Below are 20,759 nucleotides of genomic sequence, written 5' to 3'. Positions count from 1 at the left end.
ATATGTGTAACCCATGTATAATATGTATTTGCAACTGGATATTTTTGTAATGTATTTATTTGTATTTATTTTAGACACTTATTCTGATATGTTTTGCAGGGGCGAATGAAAAAGGAGGGGCGGAACAAACGGGGCTTATATACAGGTGAGGCTTGTGTAAGTACAAAATCGGTTTTCCTCTTAAAATGTGGTGGGTGCGGCTTATAATCAGGTGCGCTCTATAGTCCGGAATTTACGGTATATACACCTCAAACATACCAAATATAGCACTGAAGCAACTTACGAACAAATTCAACTTACGAACGATCGTCGGGATCTCGTTCATAAGTAGGGCAGCGTCTGTACAGTTTTGAAACGTTTAAATATTAGCGTCAAGCCTGTCTCATTTCATTTAGATTTGTTTTTGTTGTTACTTATTAGCAACATACTGGCAGTGTTCTCCAGTTTTTTTTTTTTATCAAATTTAAGACCAAGTAGACAAAAAACACAATAGATAAAAACAAAACAAAAACGCTAAATAATAAGGATGTTTTTTACAGTACGTCATTGCTCGTCTGTCAAAACTGGCAGATAACTACTAAATCCAAAGAAATCTTCGGATGCATTCATGAAGCCTTTTTGTCATAAAGTATGAATAATAACTCTTTGGTCTGGTGTAAAACTATTTTGAAAAACTGCTGTATCCATGACCTATTTTGAGTGTAGCATTGTAAAAAGACATGCATGGAAAAAAATACTTGGATGTGGACAATTGATTAATAATACTTCATCTTTGTGTTTACATTTTTAAGAATTTCAACAATTGGATTTAAGATATTTTAATTCCAAATAAGGCCTTATTTCTAGAATATTGTAGTCAATGCCTTTTGAGAAGTTTCAAAGATACGCGGAAACCCTGTGTGTTTAACAAGCTAATTTATTTGTGGTTAAATGTGTGCATTCTTTAGCTAGCTGCACCATTTTTTTCTTTGTTTTTCGTATTTTAAATAGTTGGAATTAGCTGTTGCACATTAGCGTCAAGCTAGCAGGATGGTTCACTTGTTTTTTTCTTTTGTGTGTGTTGTCATTCAGCTAGCATCTTGAAATCATTGTACTTGTTGGAAGAGTATATTATTTCCTTTCCAAAAACACGATAATATCATATTCCATGATATAATATTTGTTGACATTTAGAAATCTGAATCAACTTTACGATAAGCATGACACTAGCAGAATGATCTGTACATTTTTGTGTGTTGTGTTTGCCTCAAGCTAGCAGCCTAATTCCTTAGTTATTTATCTGTGGCCAAATATGTGTTTTTATTTAACTAGCTCTTTGATTATTAATCTTTCAATTTCACATTTATTATAAATCAGCATTAAGCCTTCCAGTTCTATTACCGTAAATTCCGGACTATAGAGCGCACCTGATTATAAGCCACACCCACCACATTTTAGGAGGAAAACCGATTTTGTACTTACACAAGCCGCACCTGTATATAAGCCGCATGCACCCACATTAAAAAATGTAACACAAACACAAAATTAACCCAAACCCGACTTTAGGTCCCGCGATTGAAACTAAATGTCCTTCATTAAAGTACACAGTCCAAAAATCACACCCGGTAAAATGAACGGAAAATGATACCAGTACTTAAGGTTTGGTGCAGACCTGCAGATTCTGGGTCCCGTTGAAAGTAATCCAAGGAAAAAAGTGTATATTTCCAAAGGTAAGGGTGGGAAAAATATATATCCACTATTGTCCGCCGCGTCCACAAACAGGTCTGTCTGTTCCTCACCCTTACCGGTCCCCACTTCCCATCACCCCGTGATTGTTCTGCCACTCCTTTTTCATTCGCCCGTGCAAAACATATCAGAATAAGTGTCTAAAATACAGTAAATACAAATAGATAGATAGATAGATAGATAGATAGATAGATACTTTATTCATCCCCTAAGGGAAATTCACATTTCCAGCAGCATCCCTGAGCTGAGAACAATACAATAATAAAGCCAAAAGAAAACAATATACAAATACCCAGTGTGACGTGCAAATGCCCACTTTAGCATGTTATATAGATTAACTAAATAGTGCTACACATAATGCAGTAAGATCCAATGTAGGTGGTGTGGTTTAATGTGGGCCTTTACTCTGCCGGGTGGAGTTAAAGAGCCTCATGGCATGAGGAAGAAAAGAACTCTTCAGTCTGTCCGTAGTACAAGACAGTGACAGCAGTCTGTCACTGAAACTGCTCTTCTGTCCGGAGATAATGCTGTGAAGCGGATGCGATGGATTGTCCATGATTGACCTCAGCTTTTTCAGTGCCTGTCTCTCAGCTGCTGTTGTTAGGCTGTCCAGCTCTTTGCCCACAACAGAGCTCGCTTTCCTAGCCAGTTTATTGAGACGAGAGGCATCCTTCTTCTTGATGCTGCCTCCCCAACACGCTGCCGCATAGAAGAGGGCGCTTGCCACTACTGACGTCACACGCTACTTCCGCATCATTACATTACAAAAATATACAGTTGCAAATACATATTATACATGGGTTACACATATCAACAAAGAAAGACGGTACACCAAGATAGTTTTCAAAGCTTTAATAATAATGATATAACTTTCATCCCAAACGGTGCCTGTGACAGGGCAGTTAATGGTAGCAACACGCTAGCAACACGCTCGCAACACAGTAAACGGGTCTGGTAAAAAAAAAAAAACATATCGTACTTGTAAAAATCACGGTAAACCGCCCTCATCTTCCTCCTTAGAACTGAAGCCATCAAAGTCGTTTTCCTCAGTGTCGGAAAGAAACTTTGTCATATAGACGTCGTCCCACGCTCCCTTATTCCGAAACACGCTAGCAAAATGCTCGCAACACAGCAAACAGGTCTGGTAAAAAAACATACCGTACTTGTAAAAATCACGGTAAACCATCCGAACTGCTCGATTGCTTTTAGCTTGAAAGCTGCGTCATGTGCCTTTCTTTTTGCATTTTGCATAATGAGGGTATGTTTACGCTAATTTAATTTATGCACAAGCCAAGAAGTTGCAGTCTTCCTCAGCGCATATATTCCACCGGTCTAAATCTTACCTTACATAAATTACATAAATTGACCGCATCACTGAATAAGCCGCAGGGTTGAAAGTTTGGGAAAAAAGTAGCGGCTTATAGTCCGGAATTTACGGTAAATAGTTGCAATACATGGTCGCATATTAGCATCAAGCCAGCAGGATGGTTCATTTGTTTATGTTTTTTTCTTTTTGTGCGCTTTGTCATTCAGCTAGCATCCTAAAATTATTGTAGTTGTTGGGTGATAGGAGTATATATATTATTTACTTTCCAAAATCATTATACATTTTTTTCATGATTTAATGTTGTTATTTAGTTATCTGAATTTGTATTATAAGCTAACAAGAAGCTGACCGGATGATGGTAGTTTTTTTATTGTTGCTGTGTTTGCATCAAGCTAACAGGCATATTTTGTGTTATTTATAAGTGGTTCAATATCTGTTTTTATTAAGCTACCTCCTTGATATTGGCATTAGGTGTGCCTTTTATTTTAAATTGTTGGAATCTGCTATTGTACATTAGCATCTAGCTATCAAGCTGTTTTTTTTTGTTTGGATATATGCATTTTCATTCTTTTAGCTCCTTCGTGTAACGTTTATATATTGGCATTTGGCCCGTCATAATTTATATATATTTGCTTTTGTTGTTATACATATTAGCATCATGCTAGCAGAGTGGTCCATTGCTTTACCTTATGTTTTGTCCTTTACGTAGCAGATTAATTAATTATATTTAGTTTTTGTAAATGTTAATGTTAATTTAACCTTTTTCAAAATGTATTCAGTCGATGTTTGTTCTACATTTCCCTATATTATATATATTGTCATTTAGCTATTTTAATTAGTATTATAGGTTAGTTAGCAGGAAGCTCGCAGGATTCTTTGTATTTGCATCAAGCTAGCAGGCTTAACCCGTTTTTGTAAATTTGTGGTTAAATATAAGCATTTTATTTACCTAGCTCGAGTTTTTTTGTTTTGTTTTATTTTTCTTATGTATAAGCATTAGGCCTGCCTGTTATTTAAAAATGAAGGAATTTGCTATTGTATATTAGCATCAGGTGAGCAGGATAGGGAATTTGTTTTATTTATTTATTGTGTACAATGTAAATCAGCTAGAATCTTAAAATGATTGTTAAGAGATAAGAGTATTTCCTTACCAAAAATATCAATATCTCACAAGTTCTTATGAGCGCCGATTTCAATCTGAAAACAGCATTAATTGGCTGTCGATTACGGGGCCAATTTCCTGGTTCGGGGCCCCGATGCTAAGCTTTTGTTCATCCATATCCGTTGGAAGCGAGACAAGAAAACAAAGGCATTAATTGGGATTACTTTGACAAGATAATCTCCGAGCTCACAATCACGACAATCGCCATCTTGTGTCGAGATTACAAAAAAAACGAGCCCCTGTAATCTCACATGTTTCCGTTATAATTATTTTTCACTCGTATCTTTATTATCTTGTTACCATTTGTTAAAATTAAACCCGCAAAGAAATTTGGAGATCTTAACTCATTCATTGCAAAGACATATTTTCATGTCATTTTTTTCCGCCAAAATTCCCAAAAGTTATTTAAATGTAAAAGAGATAATTTCTCATTTTTTCCAATTATAATCATCTTTAAAAAGAAAAAAATCATCCTTGAATCACTCAGTGAGTTTCCATCGTTTACATTCTTCCTTGGATTTTGTAGCACTGCACTATACAGCGCCATCTAGTGGTCCAAAAAGACAGACTGTCCCTTTAAGAAATATTTTCAACCATACCAGATAGAAAAACAATACATAAGATGAACAAAAAATCTTCGAGAATATCCAAATTTGCCTATGTTTAATTGTAAAATTTTCTACAAAATCGTAATATAAAATGAAATTAGCCACATTTGCTAATAGAGTAAGATTTTTTATGCAATGCAGGTATAAATTTAGTTGAAAAATAACCTAAAGAAAACTAGTGACAAGCTAACAAATAAACAACAAAGATCAACTGAATAGCACATGCCGCAAGAATAATGCTAACCTACACAAAACAACAACATCAGTGTCCTGCTAGTTTCAAGCTAACACAATATTCAATGCAAGAAAGGACACGTAAAAAAAACTAAACAGACAATCGGTTTAACTAAATATAAGTAAAGAACATCAAGCTAGCTACATCCTAACAGACAAACAACAAAGATTCACTGAGTAGCACCATCCAGCTAGCTTCATGCTAACAGATAAGCAACAACAACATAAGCATCCTGCTAGCTTAAATGATAATATAAAGAAACACACGTAAAACAACGAAACATTCTGTTTAGCACGATGCGAGCGATGTTGCTTCAACCCAAAGAGGTACGCATTAAATACCATTATATATTAACTGCCTCTTAATGCTCGTGTTGTTACATGGTGATTGCTTATATTTTTTATCCTCATTTGTTACCAACGTGTCAAGAAAAAAACCTACGCATGAGTAAAGATGCTATTAAATAAAAACAACAAAGATCAATTGAATATAACAGCCAGTTCAATGCTAGTAGTATAGTATTAACTGCAAAATTTACACCCTACTAGCTTAATGCATAAAACGACACGTAAAAGATTAAAAATACAATTGGTTTAGCTCGCTGTTAAAAACGATTTTTGGTGCTTTTCCACAATACTTTTTCCATGAGGAACTGTTTGCAGCCATTTTGGGCCCAGTTGAGGTTAAGCGATGTAAAATGACCTACTGTAACGTACTGTACCTTTAATGAGATGTAAAAACTGTTTTTAAAACTGCTTTCTTGATTCTAAAGCGTCCGACGTTGATTTACAAATGAACAAGGATTGTGTTTTTTTCTGTTTATAATCTTTCATCCAACCCAAACCCCTAACAATAACCCAAAACCCTAATCGTAACACTAGCCCCAAAGCCTACTTCCTAACCCATACTCCTAACACCCAAATTTCTAACACTATCCCCTATACCCAAACTTCTAACACTATCCCCTACACCCAAACTTCTAACACTAGCCCCTACACCCAAACTTCTAACACTAGCCCCTACACCCAAACTTCTAACACTAGCCCCTACACCCAAACTTCTAACACTAGCCCCTACACCCAAACTTCTAACACTAGCCCCTACACCCAAACTTCTAACACTAGCCCCTACACCCAAACTTCTAACACTAGCCCCTACACCCAAACTTTTAACACTAGTCCCCACACCCAAACTTCTAACACTAGTCCCTACACCCAAACTTCTAACACTAGTCCCTACACCCAAACTTCTAACACTAGCCCCTATACCCAAACTTCTAACACTAGCCCCTATACCCAAACTTGTAACACTAGTCCCTACACCCAAACCTCAAACACTAGTCCCTACACCCAAACTTCTAACACTAGTCCCCACACCCAAACTTCTAACACTAGCCCCTATACCCAAACTTGTAACACTAGCCCCTACACCCAAACCTCGATCACTAGCCCCACACCCAAACCTCTATCACTAACCCTACACACAAACTTCTAACCCCTTGCTCAAAACCACTAGCCCAAACCCCTAATTATGGTAATCATGTCGACCATGTTTGGGTTGTATAACATTTTATCTAAGAATTCAACCGCAAGCTACGCTACTGGATTAGAAGAAAGCTTGTCAGAAGCCAAATTTGGGCTCAGGTCCAAAAACCAAAATCCGGTCAAACCTCTGAAAAAAAAATGATATATTACCAACGTATCAAGCAACCTGAACTTATGCATAAGTAAAAATGCTAACAATTAAAAACAACCAAAATTAACAGAATATAAGTTAGCTCAATGCCAACAGCAAAATTAGCACCCTGCTTGATTAAAGCATTGAGCGACAAGAACAAAACAAAACTGACAATTCTAGCACAACGCAGACAACTATTCTCGGTTTGTAACTCAATGTACATTAAATGAGACGTACCAGCGCTGGTTCTATTTCTGTATTCAACACATACACAGGGCGTACCGCACGATAGGGTGCGGGTGCCCTCTGCTGCAGCCGCCTTACAACAACAACACAGACAAACCCAAGTGCAAGTGTGTTTTCAAAAATACAGCAGGAGCAAAACATAGTTTGGTTGTGTATTATTTAAGTATTAATTACGAAGTGAAACATATGGATAAAAACTTGTCGGAGTTTGTTCTTAAGCTTCCTCCACTTCTAAACTATTAATTCATTTTCAATTCTCTCGCAACTACTCTGTTACCATGTTCTTTTGCGTAGCGTGGAAATCAACACTTATTTGCTCCTACCACACATACTTAATAATTGTGTCGTATAGCTAAATATCAGGTGGCGCAGTGGTTAGCGCATGTGCGGCACAGTTCATGTCTTGCTTGGGTTCAAATCCAGCTCCAGACTTCCTGTGCGGAGTTTGTATGTTCTCCCCGTGCTTGCGTGGGTTTCCTCCGGGCACTCCGGTTTCCTCCCACATTCCAAAAACATGCATTTCAGGTGAATTGGCCGGTCCAAATTGTCCCTAGGTGTGAATGAGCGAGTGAGTTGTCTGTCCCCGTGTGCCCTGCGATTGGCTGGCAACCAGTTCAGGGTGACCCCTGCCCACTGCCCGTTGATTGCTGGGATGGGCTCCAGCACCCCCGCGACCCTACTGAGGATAAGCGGTGTAGCTAATGAGATGAGATGAGATGAGAAATCAACACACCATGGCGGACGAAAACACTGAAACCATTCAATGGACGGAAAGTGAGGTTTTGGTTTCAGTTAATATTTGGGGGGACAACTCTGTTCAGCACAATAACTTTCTAATGGCGGGATACGCTAGGGCATTAGCATCCATGAGTACTTCCGCAATGGATGAAGGCATTGCGTCTGACGTCACATGTCCTCTTCTGCACATGTAGTGTTTGCACAGGAGACACATAGAAGTCACAGGGGATCGCACACAAGTCTCATTCAGTTGGAAATGTGAACGATCTCCCAAAAAACTCAGATTCCACCCAAAAATAAGAACTGAGCATTCAGCACACAAGGCGTACCGTTTAAAGAAAATCTATATGCGCCTTCTAGTCGTGAAAATACAGTATATGAACTGTGTCTTTCTTTTCTTTTCTTTTAACCTGCTTTCTTGTTGCTCAAGCGTCCCTCAACGATTTCCAAATGAACAGTTTGCATAATTGCTGCGTAACAAAAGCCAGTGCATGTACGAGGCGGGCTTTTTTGTTTATAATCTTTCAGCTAGCTTGCGCTTCCCCCACTTTCAATTTTCAATAGGAAATTCTCCCAGCGAGCGCACACAATGCAAATGGATTGCGGCTCTATTCATGCGCTTATTAATATGCTGAACATCCAGCGAGCTTTATGCTAACTAATAAGCGAAGGGGGAAAAAAAGCAAAATCGTAAGATCAGACATAAAAAACAATATTCTGTTAGTTAAATATGTAATATTATTAAAAATGTATCACAAATAGACATCCGGATTTCTCCCAATATATAAACAACTACAACAAAGAACAAATTAAAAAAATGCTGGCTAAAACAGAAAGACAAATTTCTCACCCTGCTAGCTTGAAGCTAATATGTAATTCCAAATATATGTAAAATGTAATCGATGTTACTGTAATATGTAAACAAGTTGAAAGCAGCTAGGTCAGGCAAAACACACATATAATCACACAGAACCAAATTTCCAAGCTTAAAGCTACTAGAACAAATATAAAAAGTATAGAAAATCCTGCTAACATCTGGCGAGGTTTATGATTAAATATAAACAGCTACGAACAATAATTATAAGCTGCAAGCTAAATGACAATGCACATACACAAGTAAAAAAAGAGGACTGCACTGCTGGCTTTATTCCAATATATATGCCTTCCAAATTTTCGAATAAAATACAACAATCCCAAAGCTACTACGTAAATAACATTTATAAGAAGAGCTAGCTAAATGAAAACAAACACATAAACCAAACGTATATACAAAGAAACCAACTTGCTGGCTTGATGCGATCACCAAAAAATATAAAAAGCATAGAAAATCCTGCTAATACTGGCAAGGTTTACGCTAACATACCAACAACTACAAGCAATCATTTTAAGATGCTAGCTAAATGACAATGTATAACAACAACATTATATATAGATATATATAAAATATGACAAGCTTAACCCTAATATATTCATAAAATTAAATAGCAACTAGCTAAAATAAAACGCACACATAAACCACACAAAAAACAGCTTTCACTGGTTTACCCCTGCCGCATCATACGGGTGCCCTGCCCATCCCTTAGAACACGGCTAAACATCCCACTGTCCTTTTACAACACCTCAGCACTCATTCCTATCACCAACAGGAGCTCTACATATACAAGTAATAAAAAAAAACTGACAGCACTGCTAGCTTGATGCTAATATCCAACAACAAAAATATCATTTACGGAAAAAATGCGACAGGCCTAATACTAATAACATAAATAACATTGTAAAAAAGCAGCTAGCTAAATAAGAAGGCACAAATTAACCACAAATAAAAACAAATAAATCAAATTGCTAGCTTGATACTATTACAACAACAAAAACATATATAAACTATCCGGCTAGCACTTGGCAAGGTTTACGCTAACATATAAAAAAAATTACAATCAATATTTTAGGGTTGCTAGCTAATTGACAAAGTATACACAAAGAGAAATAAATTAATAAACTACCATGTTAGCTTGATGCTAATCTGATATATATGATACCTAACACCAACTATATAAATAGCAGGCATGCCTAATGCTAATAATCAATAATCGTGAAACTAAAAAGTATATATAAAAATTCAAAATCTAACAGCTACCTAAATGAAAACGAAAATATTTTCAAGTTAAGTTAACAACAAAACAATAACAAATACACTAGCCTGCTAGCTTTATGCTATCACAGCAAATCAAAGTTTAGAACAACCTGCTAGCGCTACCTTCCATCCTTATTTTTTGAAAAACCAGCCTGCTAGCTTGATGTTATCACAACAAAAATAGTACATTGCTGCTAGATACATACTAAAATGTAAACAATATATATCAACTGAATAAAATAATAAAAAATACACAAAAACATAAAAAAACTAAACATTCTTTAGTTTGATGCTAACATCAATGTAACAGAGTCAAGAGTGTTCATCGTGTCAGTTTTCCGATTCACCCACAACGTTCATTCTAAGCGCCACCGTATAATTTTCTTCTTGTTTGGTTGCGCTTTCTCCCGAAGTTCCAAAATAGCTGGACTTTTTTTTTTTCACAGCGGCTTTGAACACGCACATGTGTTTACCATTTAGCGCTACTACAGCTTCGCAAGCAAACTTTTTATGTGTTCAAACGCCACCAGATTTTTTTACAGTGTGATCCCAATGAAAAAGTTAAGGGGAGGTCTCCAAAACACCCATGATGTCAGCGAATGCATTGTGGTTTTTCAAATTATCATCGACAACTCATTAATTAGTAAATTCATTTTCAACTCATTTTGAATCCTTAACATTGCAACCTAAGCCCTACCACAAACCCTACACCACACACCTTAACCGTAACCCCGAACCCTACACACTGAGCCCCAAGCCTTACCAATAACCGTACACCCTAAGTCTAACACTAACAATAAACCCAAAGAACTAACCCTTACCACTTACCCAACCCCATAAGCCCTACTACTAACCCCAGTACTTACCCTACACCCTAATCATACACAATAACCCTAGGTCCTAACCTTACGCCGAAACCCTGAACCTACACCCTAACTGCAAGTCCTACCACTAACCCTCACACTTACCAAACACCCTGACCATACACCCAAATCCATAACTACAACCATACACACCACAACACTATACAATAACCCTAAACCCCACCACTAACCCTAACACTTACCTTACTTCCAAAGCCCCACTACTAACCTTAACTACACCCTAAGCCCTACCACTAACAATTGCCCCTACACCATAAAACTAAAACCAACTCTACACACCAATTGTACACCTTAGCCCCAACATTAACCCTAACAGTTTTCCTACACCCTAACACTACTTCTTAACCCAAAGCCCTACTACGTACACTACTCCCTAAGCCCTAACCCCACACCTTAAACCCAACATTAACCCTGGACACTAATTGTACACCCTAACCCCTACCATTAACCCTAACACTTATCCTATACCCTAACCCTACAACTAACCCTAAGCCCTACCACTAACCATACCCAACCACCCTTACTGTAAGTCGTACAACCAACCCTAACACTTACCCTACACCCAAACTTCTACCACTAACCCTACACACTAAGACTTAATACTCAGCCCTACCACTTACCCTATTCCCTAAGCTCTACTACAAACCCAAACAATTACCATTTATACATACCCTATACCAGGGGTCGGGCACCTATGGCTCGCGAGCCATATATGGCTCTTTCCATGAATACCTGTGGCTCAGAGACAAATTTGATTGCTTGCAAATTTTCTCCATCTCTTTCAAAATATAAGCCATCAATCCTGTTCAGATACACGCAAAACCAAACCAAAATTGATATTCAAAGCAGTACTTCGCAAAATTTATAGGGCACGTTTTTCACTACAATTTAAAGTCAAGGTGTCACACAAAAAAAAAAAAAAAAAAAAACTTGTTTGGGCTGTACAACGCTAAAGAATCATTTATATAAAAGCTCACTTATATAATCTGTGTTCAGTGTTCAGATACCTTATGAATCCACAGAACAAACTGTAAATACGCCAAAACACCCGAAAGAGAACTTAAAGTTATTTGATTGGTTGAGTGGGAGGGATGGGTGGAGCTATGCAAAATCTCCCGCCCCACGCCGTCTGCGCCAAAGGTAAGGACATCAGGCTCCCTGTTTGCAGAATGTTGAGACGTTTTTACAAAATAACTGCTTGCATCTGGTTTTGAAACCAATATGTATGAAAAAAAGGGTCAAAATGAGTTTAACCGATCTTGAGTAATTGCAAGAAAGAGACAAGTTTAAAGTAGTATGTTTGTTGATTTTGGGACACGGGCTCTGGCATTATTCTCTTTTCATAATTCTTATCAAATCATCAAAAATAAATGTGCTGAAGACTAAGCTTTTGTCTGGGGCGCAGGTTTAGCAATTTAGTAAATTTGTCTCATAGTATATGGTGTGGCTCTTTCTCAAAATAAAATTAATATATTTTGCTTTTATGGCTCTTTGAGTCAAAAAGGTTCCCGACCCCTGCCCTATAACCTGACCCATGCCCTACACCTTAACCCCAAAAGAAAACACTAAGCCTACACACCTGACCACAACACACTAACCCTTTAACCCTACATCTTTGCGCTTACCTCTAACTATTAATATCACACCCAAACTGTCTTTTGATTCTTTTACATTGGGATTAAATCTCAACCGCTTGCTCCACTAATAGACTTAGCATTAGGGGCGGCAGTAGCTCAGGAGGTAGAGCGCTCGTCTTGGGATCAAGGGATCCCAGTTCGAATCCCAGCTCGTCCGTGTTACATGTCGAAGTGTCCTTGGGTAAGACACTGAACCCCTAATACCCCCTTGCAGCCATGTAGGTTAGCGCCTTACATGGCTGCAAGGCCGCTATTGGGAAATGTGGAGCACATTGTAAAGCGCTTTGAGAAGTCATTGACTTGAAAAGCGCTATATAAATGCAGAACATTTCATTTCATTGAACCATTGTTGGGCATAGTATTACAAGAAAGCTTGTCAGAACCCAGATTTGAGCTCAGGTCCGAAAACCAGAATCCGGTACATTCACCAGTGGCAGCTCTGACCTGACAATTGACCAGGGTAGAATTGGCCCCCGTTCCAAGTTTGAGAACCCCCTGGGTTTAAGTCTAACAGTAGACTGTTCAAGAAGAAAAAAAACTGAACTGAATAGAAGCTAACTTTGAGGATGAGACAGTGTCTCGTAAATCAGAGCTTCTAGAGAGCAGATGCATGGGGGGCTCTATTGGGGGGCGGGGGTTATTTTAAAAAAGGGACCCCTAACCACAGGGCTCTCAGGATTGTAGCTATTGTCTCCAGATGGGGAGAACTTAGAACTCGGTCCTGTAGGTTTTAAGGAGGGGGCTAACAGAGACTTATGTCCTGGGGGGTTGAAGGAAGATCATATTAAATACATTATAGGATGAATCACAAAAGATTCATATTGTTTGTTAGTCGTTTACATCAATGTTGTGATAAAATTCCTCTTAGTAAGTTGAAATCGGGGGGGTGGGCGGGTGGGGGGTTTGGGGCGGCAGTAGCTGAGGAGGTAGAGCGCTCGTCTTGGGATCAAGGGATCCCAGTTCGAATCCTGGCTCGTCCGTGTTACATGTCGAAGTGTCCTTGGGTAAGACACTGAACCCCTAATACCCCCAATAAGCAGGTTAGCGCCTTACATGGCTGCAAGGCCGCTATTGGGAAATGTGGAGCACACTGTAAAGCGCTTTGGGGACTCATTGACTTGAAAAGCGCTATATAAATGCAGATCATTTCATTTCATTTCAAATCAGATCATTTGACAATTTCAATCATCGAACATTTCTCAAAATGATCAAATTAATCGCAGATTATCCTGATATAATGCCGTTGAATCGAGAAAATTCTCCAAATGCTCAAAAGTTTAAAAATTTTACACCACACAATGTTGTTGATTGTAATCATCATTAACTGGTCGATTGGTAACTGGTTGAATTGATAAACGAGTTGCAGGTTTTTTTTTTAATCGATTAATCATTCAGGTACTTTTCTGATCGACCTTGGGATTAAAATACTCCAGTTCTCAAAATGTACGCACATCTAATCAAGATCTCATCTCATCTCATTAGCTGTACCGCTTATCCTTATTAGGGTAGCGGGGGTGCTGGAGCCCATCCCAGCCATCTCCGGGCAGTGGGCAAGGGACACCCTGAACTGGTTGCCAGCCAATCGCAGGGCACACAGGGACAGACAACTCAATCGCTCAGTCACACCTAGGGACAATTTGGACCGGCCAATTCACCTGAAATGCATGTCTTCGGAATGTGGGAGGAAACCGGAGTGCCCAAAGGAAACCCACGCAAGCTTGGGGAGAACATACAAACTCCGCACAGTAAGGCCGGTAGCTGGATTTGAACCCACGCAGGAGGTTCCCACGACCTCAGAACTGTGCCGCACACGCGCTAACCACTGCGCTGCCGTGCTGCCCTCTAATCAAGATGATTTTATCCATTATACTCATCATCATGTGGTCGATTATCCAACAACTATTGATCCTCAATTATCCAATAATCATTGATTATCGATTAATCATATAGATCCTTCTAATCTTTTTTTATTTAACATTCTTCAAATCCTCAAAATATCCGCAAGTCTACACTTGATTTTGTTGAATGTTCAAATCGGCAACTCCGTTATCCAATTAATCACAAATGATCGATTAATCGTTTAAATTATTTTCCGATTTCATCATTTAAGATTTAATATTCTCTTAAAATCTTAAAAATCTACCACTGATCGGCTTGTTCATTTTGATCTGACAAATTTTTGATTGCAAAGTAACTATTCATGATGATTGAATAATCGTTTAGATCTTTTGTTTTCTGATCAAATACTTTTGGAACAAAAATTCTCCTAGTCATCATAATTTCACCAATGCTACACCAGATCATCTTGTTGATTTTATATTTCGACAACTAGTTGATTTCGAACTTAATCTCAATTTATCGATTGAATGTCTAGATCCTTTTTCCGACGTAATCCTTTTGGATTAAGAACTCTGCAAATCCTCAAAATCTCAGCAATGCTACACCAGATAATTATGCTAATTTTAAACTTGTTCATTATCAAATTAATCTCAATTCATCGATTAATCATCCAGATACTTTTTTCTATTGAATCACTTTGGATTAAAGACTCTTGTAGTCAAAATTACAACTAGTCTGCACCAGATCATTTTGACAATTCAGCAATGACACAAATGATCACAAATGATCGATTCATCTGCTCAAATTTTTGTGGGTTATAAAACTCTCCAAATATTCACAATTTCAGCAAGTTTACACTAGATAACTTAGACCACTTTGATCATCGAAAATGTGGTGATTGATCACAAATGATCAATTCACCGTTTGATCCTTCTTCTGAATGAATCTTTCTGATTAGAAAAATACAAAAAAGGAAAAACTCTCCAAATCCTAAAAAATCCAGATAATTACAGATGAGTCATGGGTGAGAAAATTAATTGCAGACTAAGAAATTTAATTCTTATCGATTATTCTTTACACTGATGGAATGGATAATTCTCCAAATCGTCATAATATCAGCAATGTTACGACAGAAAATTTGTTGATTATGATCAGCAACAACTTGTTGATTATCCAATTAATCGCAGATAATCGATTCATTGTTAAAATCATTTTTTGATAGGCAGCACGGCGGCGCAGTGGTTAGCGCGTGTACGGCACACTTCTGAGGTTGTAAGATCGAACCCCCTGTGTGGAGTTTGCATGTTCTTCCTGTGCTTGCGTGGGTTTCCTTCGGGCACTCCGGTTTCCTCCCACATTCCAAAAACATGGCAGGTGAAATGGCCGGTGAACATTGTCCCTAGGTGTGAATGAGCGAGTGAGTTGTCTGTCTCTGTGTGCCCTGCGACTGGCTGGCAACCAGTTCAGGGTGCCCACTGCCCTGAGATAGCTTGGATGGGCTCCAGCACCCCCGCGAGCCTACTGAAGATAAGCGGTGCAGATAATGGATGGATGGATAGATTTTTTTGATAGATCGAATACTTTTAGATTAAAAACTCAGAGTCCTCAACATTTCAGTGAGTCAATAATCACTGATTATCAAATTAATCACAAGTGATCAATTCATCATTTTGATCGGAAAAAAACTCAAATCTCTCAAAATTTCAAAGTTGCCATATTCATCAAAATTTCACCAATGCTACAATAGATAATTTTGTTGATTAAAATCAGCCACAACTAGTTGACGATCCAATTAATCCCAAACAATTTGAGTCATCGATTCATCATCAAGAGTAGATCAATTTTTCTGATCAAATCCTTTGCGATTAAAAACTCCCCGAGTCCTCAAAATTTCAGAAAGTCTCCTCTAGATCCATGTGTTCATTTAAATCATCAAAACTCAATCACAAACTATGAATTAATAGTTGAAATCCATATTTTTGATTCAACCCTATCAAAAGAGGAGCAGTGATGCTTTGACAACCTTAATAAATGAAAAAAAATGTTCTTCTCAAATGAGTTCGAACCCAAACTTCTCGCTTGAGAACCTCACTAGAAGATGCGGCAGCAGCCCCAAATTGAAATAAAAGCCAGAAAATATCGAATTCCAAACTCACCGGCGCAGGCAACGAGTAGAAATCCCGCAAGGAGCTCCCTTATTCGGAACATTTTTTTTCAAGAATCCGCTCCTGGTCCGGGAAACAGAAGGAGAAGAACCGCAAGCGGGTGAATTTGGTTTTGCTGTCTCTTCTCTGCGCGCGCAGCAATGAGTGACAGGCGGCAGCGACGGCGGCGCGCATGCGTGCGTGCGCGCGCCCCGGATGGATACCGGCGCGATCACTCCGCCCCGTGGTCCCTCACGCGCACAGCAGGCGGAGGGGGGCGGGGGGTGATCGGGCATGACAAAGTAGTGCGCGAGGGGGCGGCAGATGGGCCGATAATTCGGATTATTCCGCACTTGGGGGATGGGGAAGGGCATTGGGGGGAGATTTATGATTGGTTCTTTTAGAACAGGGGGCCCTTTCAACAAAACATAGATTTAATGTCTGTCTTTTAATCATTATTGTTGCTTCTTTGTGACTAAAATTATTTAGTTTTTATCTTTTTGTAAATTGTTTTCAAATTATATTTTTTAATATTATTATTATCTAATTTTTAATGATCATTATTTTTGTGTAATTGTTTGTATTTTTTTTTTTTTTCTTTTTTTTTTTTACTATTTTGAAATAGTATTTTTATATAAATAGGTATATTTTAGTAGTACTTGTGGTAGTAGTAGTAATAGTAGTATATTATTATAATAATAATAATGATAATAATAATTTCCTTTGTATTGTCATTCTTTGTAACAATGTACACAGAACGAAATGTCGATACACCTGACCCGTTGTAGCGAGTCGATGCAGCCGCAGCCAACAGAGGGCGCCGCCATTATACCAATTAGGTATGACTCGGCCGAGGCGCGAACCAGCGACCTCCCAGTCTCAAAGCGGGCACTTATATCTCATTTCATCTCATTAGCTGTACCGCTTATCCTTATTAGGGTCGCGGGGGGGCTGGAGCCCATCCCAGCCATTTCCCGGCAGTGGGCAGGGGACACCCTGAACTGTTTGCCAGTCACAGGGCACACTGAGAAAGACAATTTACATGCTCACTCACACTTAGGGACAATTTGGACCGGCCAATTCACCTGAAATGCATGTCTTTGGAATGTGGGAGGAAACCCACGCAAGCACGGGGAGAACATACAAACTCCACACAGTAAGGCTGGATTTGAACCTACGCAGGAGGTTCCCACGACCTCAGAACTTTATTATTATTATTATTATTATTATTATTATTATTATTATTATTATTATTATTATTATTATTGTTGTTGTTGTGATTTTTTATTATACTTTCAGTTTTTAAATTGATTTTACAATCATTATTATTTATTATATTTTTAATAACTTTATTTGTATTATTCTTACCTCTTTGTTGCTATTGTACTTATGGTTTTCTAATTGTATTTTAATTGATTTTAAATTTGATGTATTCTTATTTTTAAATGATCATGAATTGCTTTTTTAAAATATTTTATTATTATTATTATTATTATTATTATTTGAATTATATTTAAAATTTGTTTTATTTTTTTAAATTATTTTACTGCATTTTTCAAAATGTTTTGTCACATTGCTTTTGAATTTTATTTTTATTTCTTTTTGTATTTTCTGTCTTTTTTACTGTCATTTTTTTTTTTTTTTAAACTTGCAAAAATAAAGCGGGTTTTAAACTCGAAGCCCGTGGGCCAATTGCAGGCCTCGAGATGAAATGTTGATGCTTTCATAATGTTGATTTTTTTTTCTTTATCAAAAACTAAAGCTAGCGGGGATAAATGTCACAAACTCGATGACCAACTGTGGGCCTAAAAATTATAGTACAGTAGTAGTATAATATGATTAAAAAAGAATATAACCAAAAATAAACATCAATACAAATTAATATGACTTACATTAAGCATCATATTATAATATTTATAGTAGTAAATGTTTTCATGTCTTTTTTGTGGGGCAGTGGGCAGCACACTCACCTCACACTCAAAGGGTCACCGGTTCGAGACCAGGTGGAAACATATGTTGGCCTGGAGATAGATGTGCGTCACCAGGCTGTACTTGCCCAAGACACACCACAGGAAAGGGTGTCCTTACCAACCAACAACGATCCAACCAACCAACAAATGAAAGTAATATACATATTATATTTTTCAAAAAGCTAAGAGGGACCAAATTTAAAACGTAATCAATTGTGAATGGATCAAAAAGATTGGCAAAACAGAATTTGTAGTCACATTAGTTGTATTGTATGTTCACTCAAACATTGCAAAGTTATATGTCCCTTTTTTTTTTTTTTTTCAGTTTCAAAATACCAAAAAATACTGAAAATACTACTAAAAAAGGTAGTCATTATTAAGAATGTTTGAGGTTTAGATATATGTCGTCATCTAGAGGCCAAAACGTGAAAACGCAGCCTCTTCAATACTGAAAAAAAACAGTACAATAAATATAATATTTTTCGTTTTTGTTATGATTATACTTATACCATTTTAGTGTTAAAAATATATCTTATCTAAATATTGATCTTAAATCTGCCCTTAACTTTCAATATTTCCAAACAAAAGACTGATTATTTTATTTTTATAGAATTTTGAATGACATATGTGCGTATTTATGAAAAATATCCAGATTATAATGATTATTTATCCCTAAGTTTTAAAGAAAATATTTTTTTATCATCACCAATTGCGTGAGTATTTTTAGTATATATTTTACTAATTTTTAATCTATTAATTTCTTTATAATTTATTTATCTTTTTTCTACAAAGAGTAAAGCTTCCCTAGGGAAACAAAATTGAAAATTATTTTCAAAATGTACCAAATTCTTCTTAAAACATTTTCTAAAACAAATAAATACAGTACATAGGGTTTTTTTTTCTACTACGGGCCCCGTGATCGCTAGGCAGCCCCCAAAAGCAGTGACGCATTGTCACTTTGTGCGTCCACTCAAAATACTTCTACAGAAATACAACAAAAATAAAACAAAAAAACTACAAATCTAAATATCAAAGATAGTGATTTAAAACAAAACCCCCATATTATTAGGTTTTCATTCTGAAAAGAAAAAATATATTATAGAAATACTAAAAATACTACTACAGTAATACTATAGATGATAGACAGACAGACAGACAGACAGACAGACAGACAGACAGACAGACAGATAGACAGATAGATAGATAGATAGATAGATAGATAGATAGATAGATAGATAGATAGATAGATAGATAGATAGATAGATAGATAGATAGATAGATAGATAGATAGATAGATAGATAGATAGATAGATACTTTATTTATAGGGAAATTCACACTTCCAGCAGTATCTTTATATCCAGTATCCGGGTGGAGTTAAAGAGCCTCATAGCATGAGGAAGAAATGATCTCCTCAGTCTGTCTGTGGAACAAGACTGTGACAAAATACTACTACAGAAATATTACTCCAAAAATACAACCAAAAAAAAAAAACAACTACAACAATATTACAAAAATACTAAAGAAACATCAAAAATACCACTGAAATACTGCTTTGGAAACACATGAAAAATACTTCTACAGAAAGACTACAACAATACCACTACTTAATACTATAATACAGCACTGCTAAAAAATATTTCTACAAAGGTATCACAACAGAAATACTGCAAACATACAATAACAGCAACACTACAAAAATTCTATGACGGAAATACAACAATAATACCACAAAAACGAAACTACAGTAATACAGTACTATGAAAATACTAAAGAAATACTACAGATACACAACAAAAACTCCACAATGGAAATACTACAAAATATAACATAAATAGTACAAAAATACTAACAAAAATCATACTGCAGTAATATTACATCATTACTAAAATCATATAAAAACTACTGCAAGACTACAAAAATAACACAGATATGAAAAAAAAATCCATCAAAACATAATGAAAATACTACAGAAATACTAAGAGAATACCACTATGGAATTACTACAAAATACTACTGCAGAACTACGACAAAAATACTACCAAAATGAAACTACAGTAATACTATAAAAAACTACAGAACTTCAACAAAAATCTGACTCAAGAAATACAAATTGAAAATGGGAACACATTTTATTATTTTGCTTTAATTTCAACGAAATATTCTAAATGAGTATACCGTATCCTATTTTGTCCTTTTTGCCTTGGAGTGTACCCCTAGATGGCAGTGCAGGACAGGCTACAACTCCGTGAAATTTAAAACAAAAATGTATATATTCATTAATACATTCATTTGTTTATTTAAAACAACAAAATATTATATTATATATAAATTTGAAATTGTGTGGGTTCAAACCACAATTCAATTTCATCTCTCCTTTGAGATTTGATTGATGTATTTTTATTATCCGAATTAATTTTACTGCAGTGACAAATGGG

The 20,759-nt window shown here is 36.8% G+C and overlaps 1 protein-coding gene across 4 annotated transcripts in view; it reads right to left on the bottom strand.

Annotated features, from left to right (window-relative positions):
- ncam1a (neural cell adhesion molecule 1a) overlaps positions 1 to 16,528 on the bottom strand; it is a 285,897-nt gene extending 269,369 nt beyond the window's left edge. For all 4 annotated transcript variants that reach the window (XM_088320617.1, XM_088320618.1, XM_088320619.1 and 1 more), the window contains exon 1: positions 16,366 to 16,528. In XM_088320617.1, coding sequence (XP_088176743.1) covers positions 16,366 to 16,417 — 52 coding nt within the window. In that variant the 5' untranslated portion in view covers positions 16,418 to 16,528. The remainder of the gene's footprint in view (positions 1 to 16,365) is intronic.
- Positions 16,529 to 20,759: the final 4,231 nt, after the last annotated feature.

The sequence above is a fragment of the Urocampus carinirostris genome, chromosome 17 (genome assembly GCF_059441175.1).
Source record: "Urocampus carinirostris isolate Australia breed hairy pipefish chromosome 17, RoL_Ucar_1.0, whole genome shotgun sequence".
In the NCBI taxonomy this organism is placed as follows: Eukaryota; Metazoa; Chordata; class Actinopteri; order Syngnathiformes; family Syngnathidae; genus Urocampus; species Urocampus carinirostris.
This window is presented reverse-complemented; position numbering and strand designations above follow the sequence as displayed.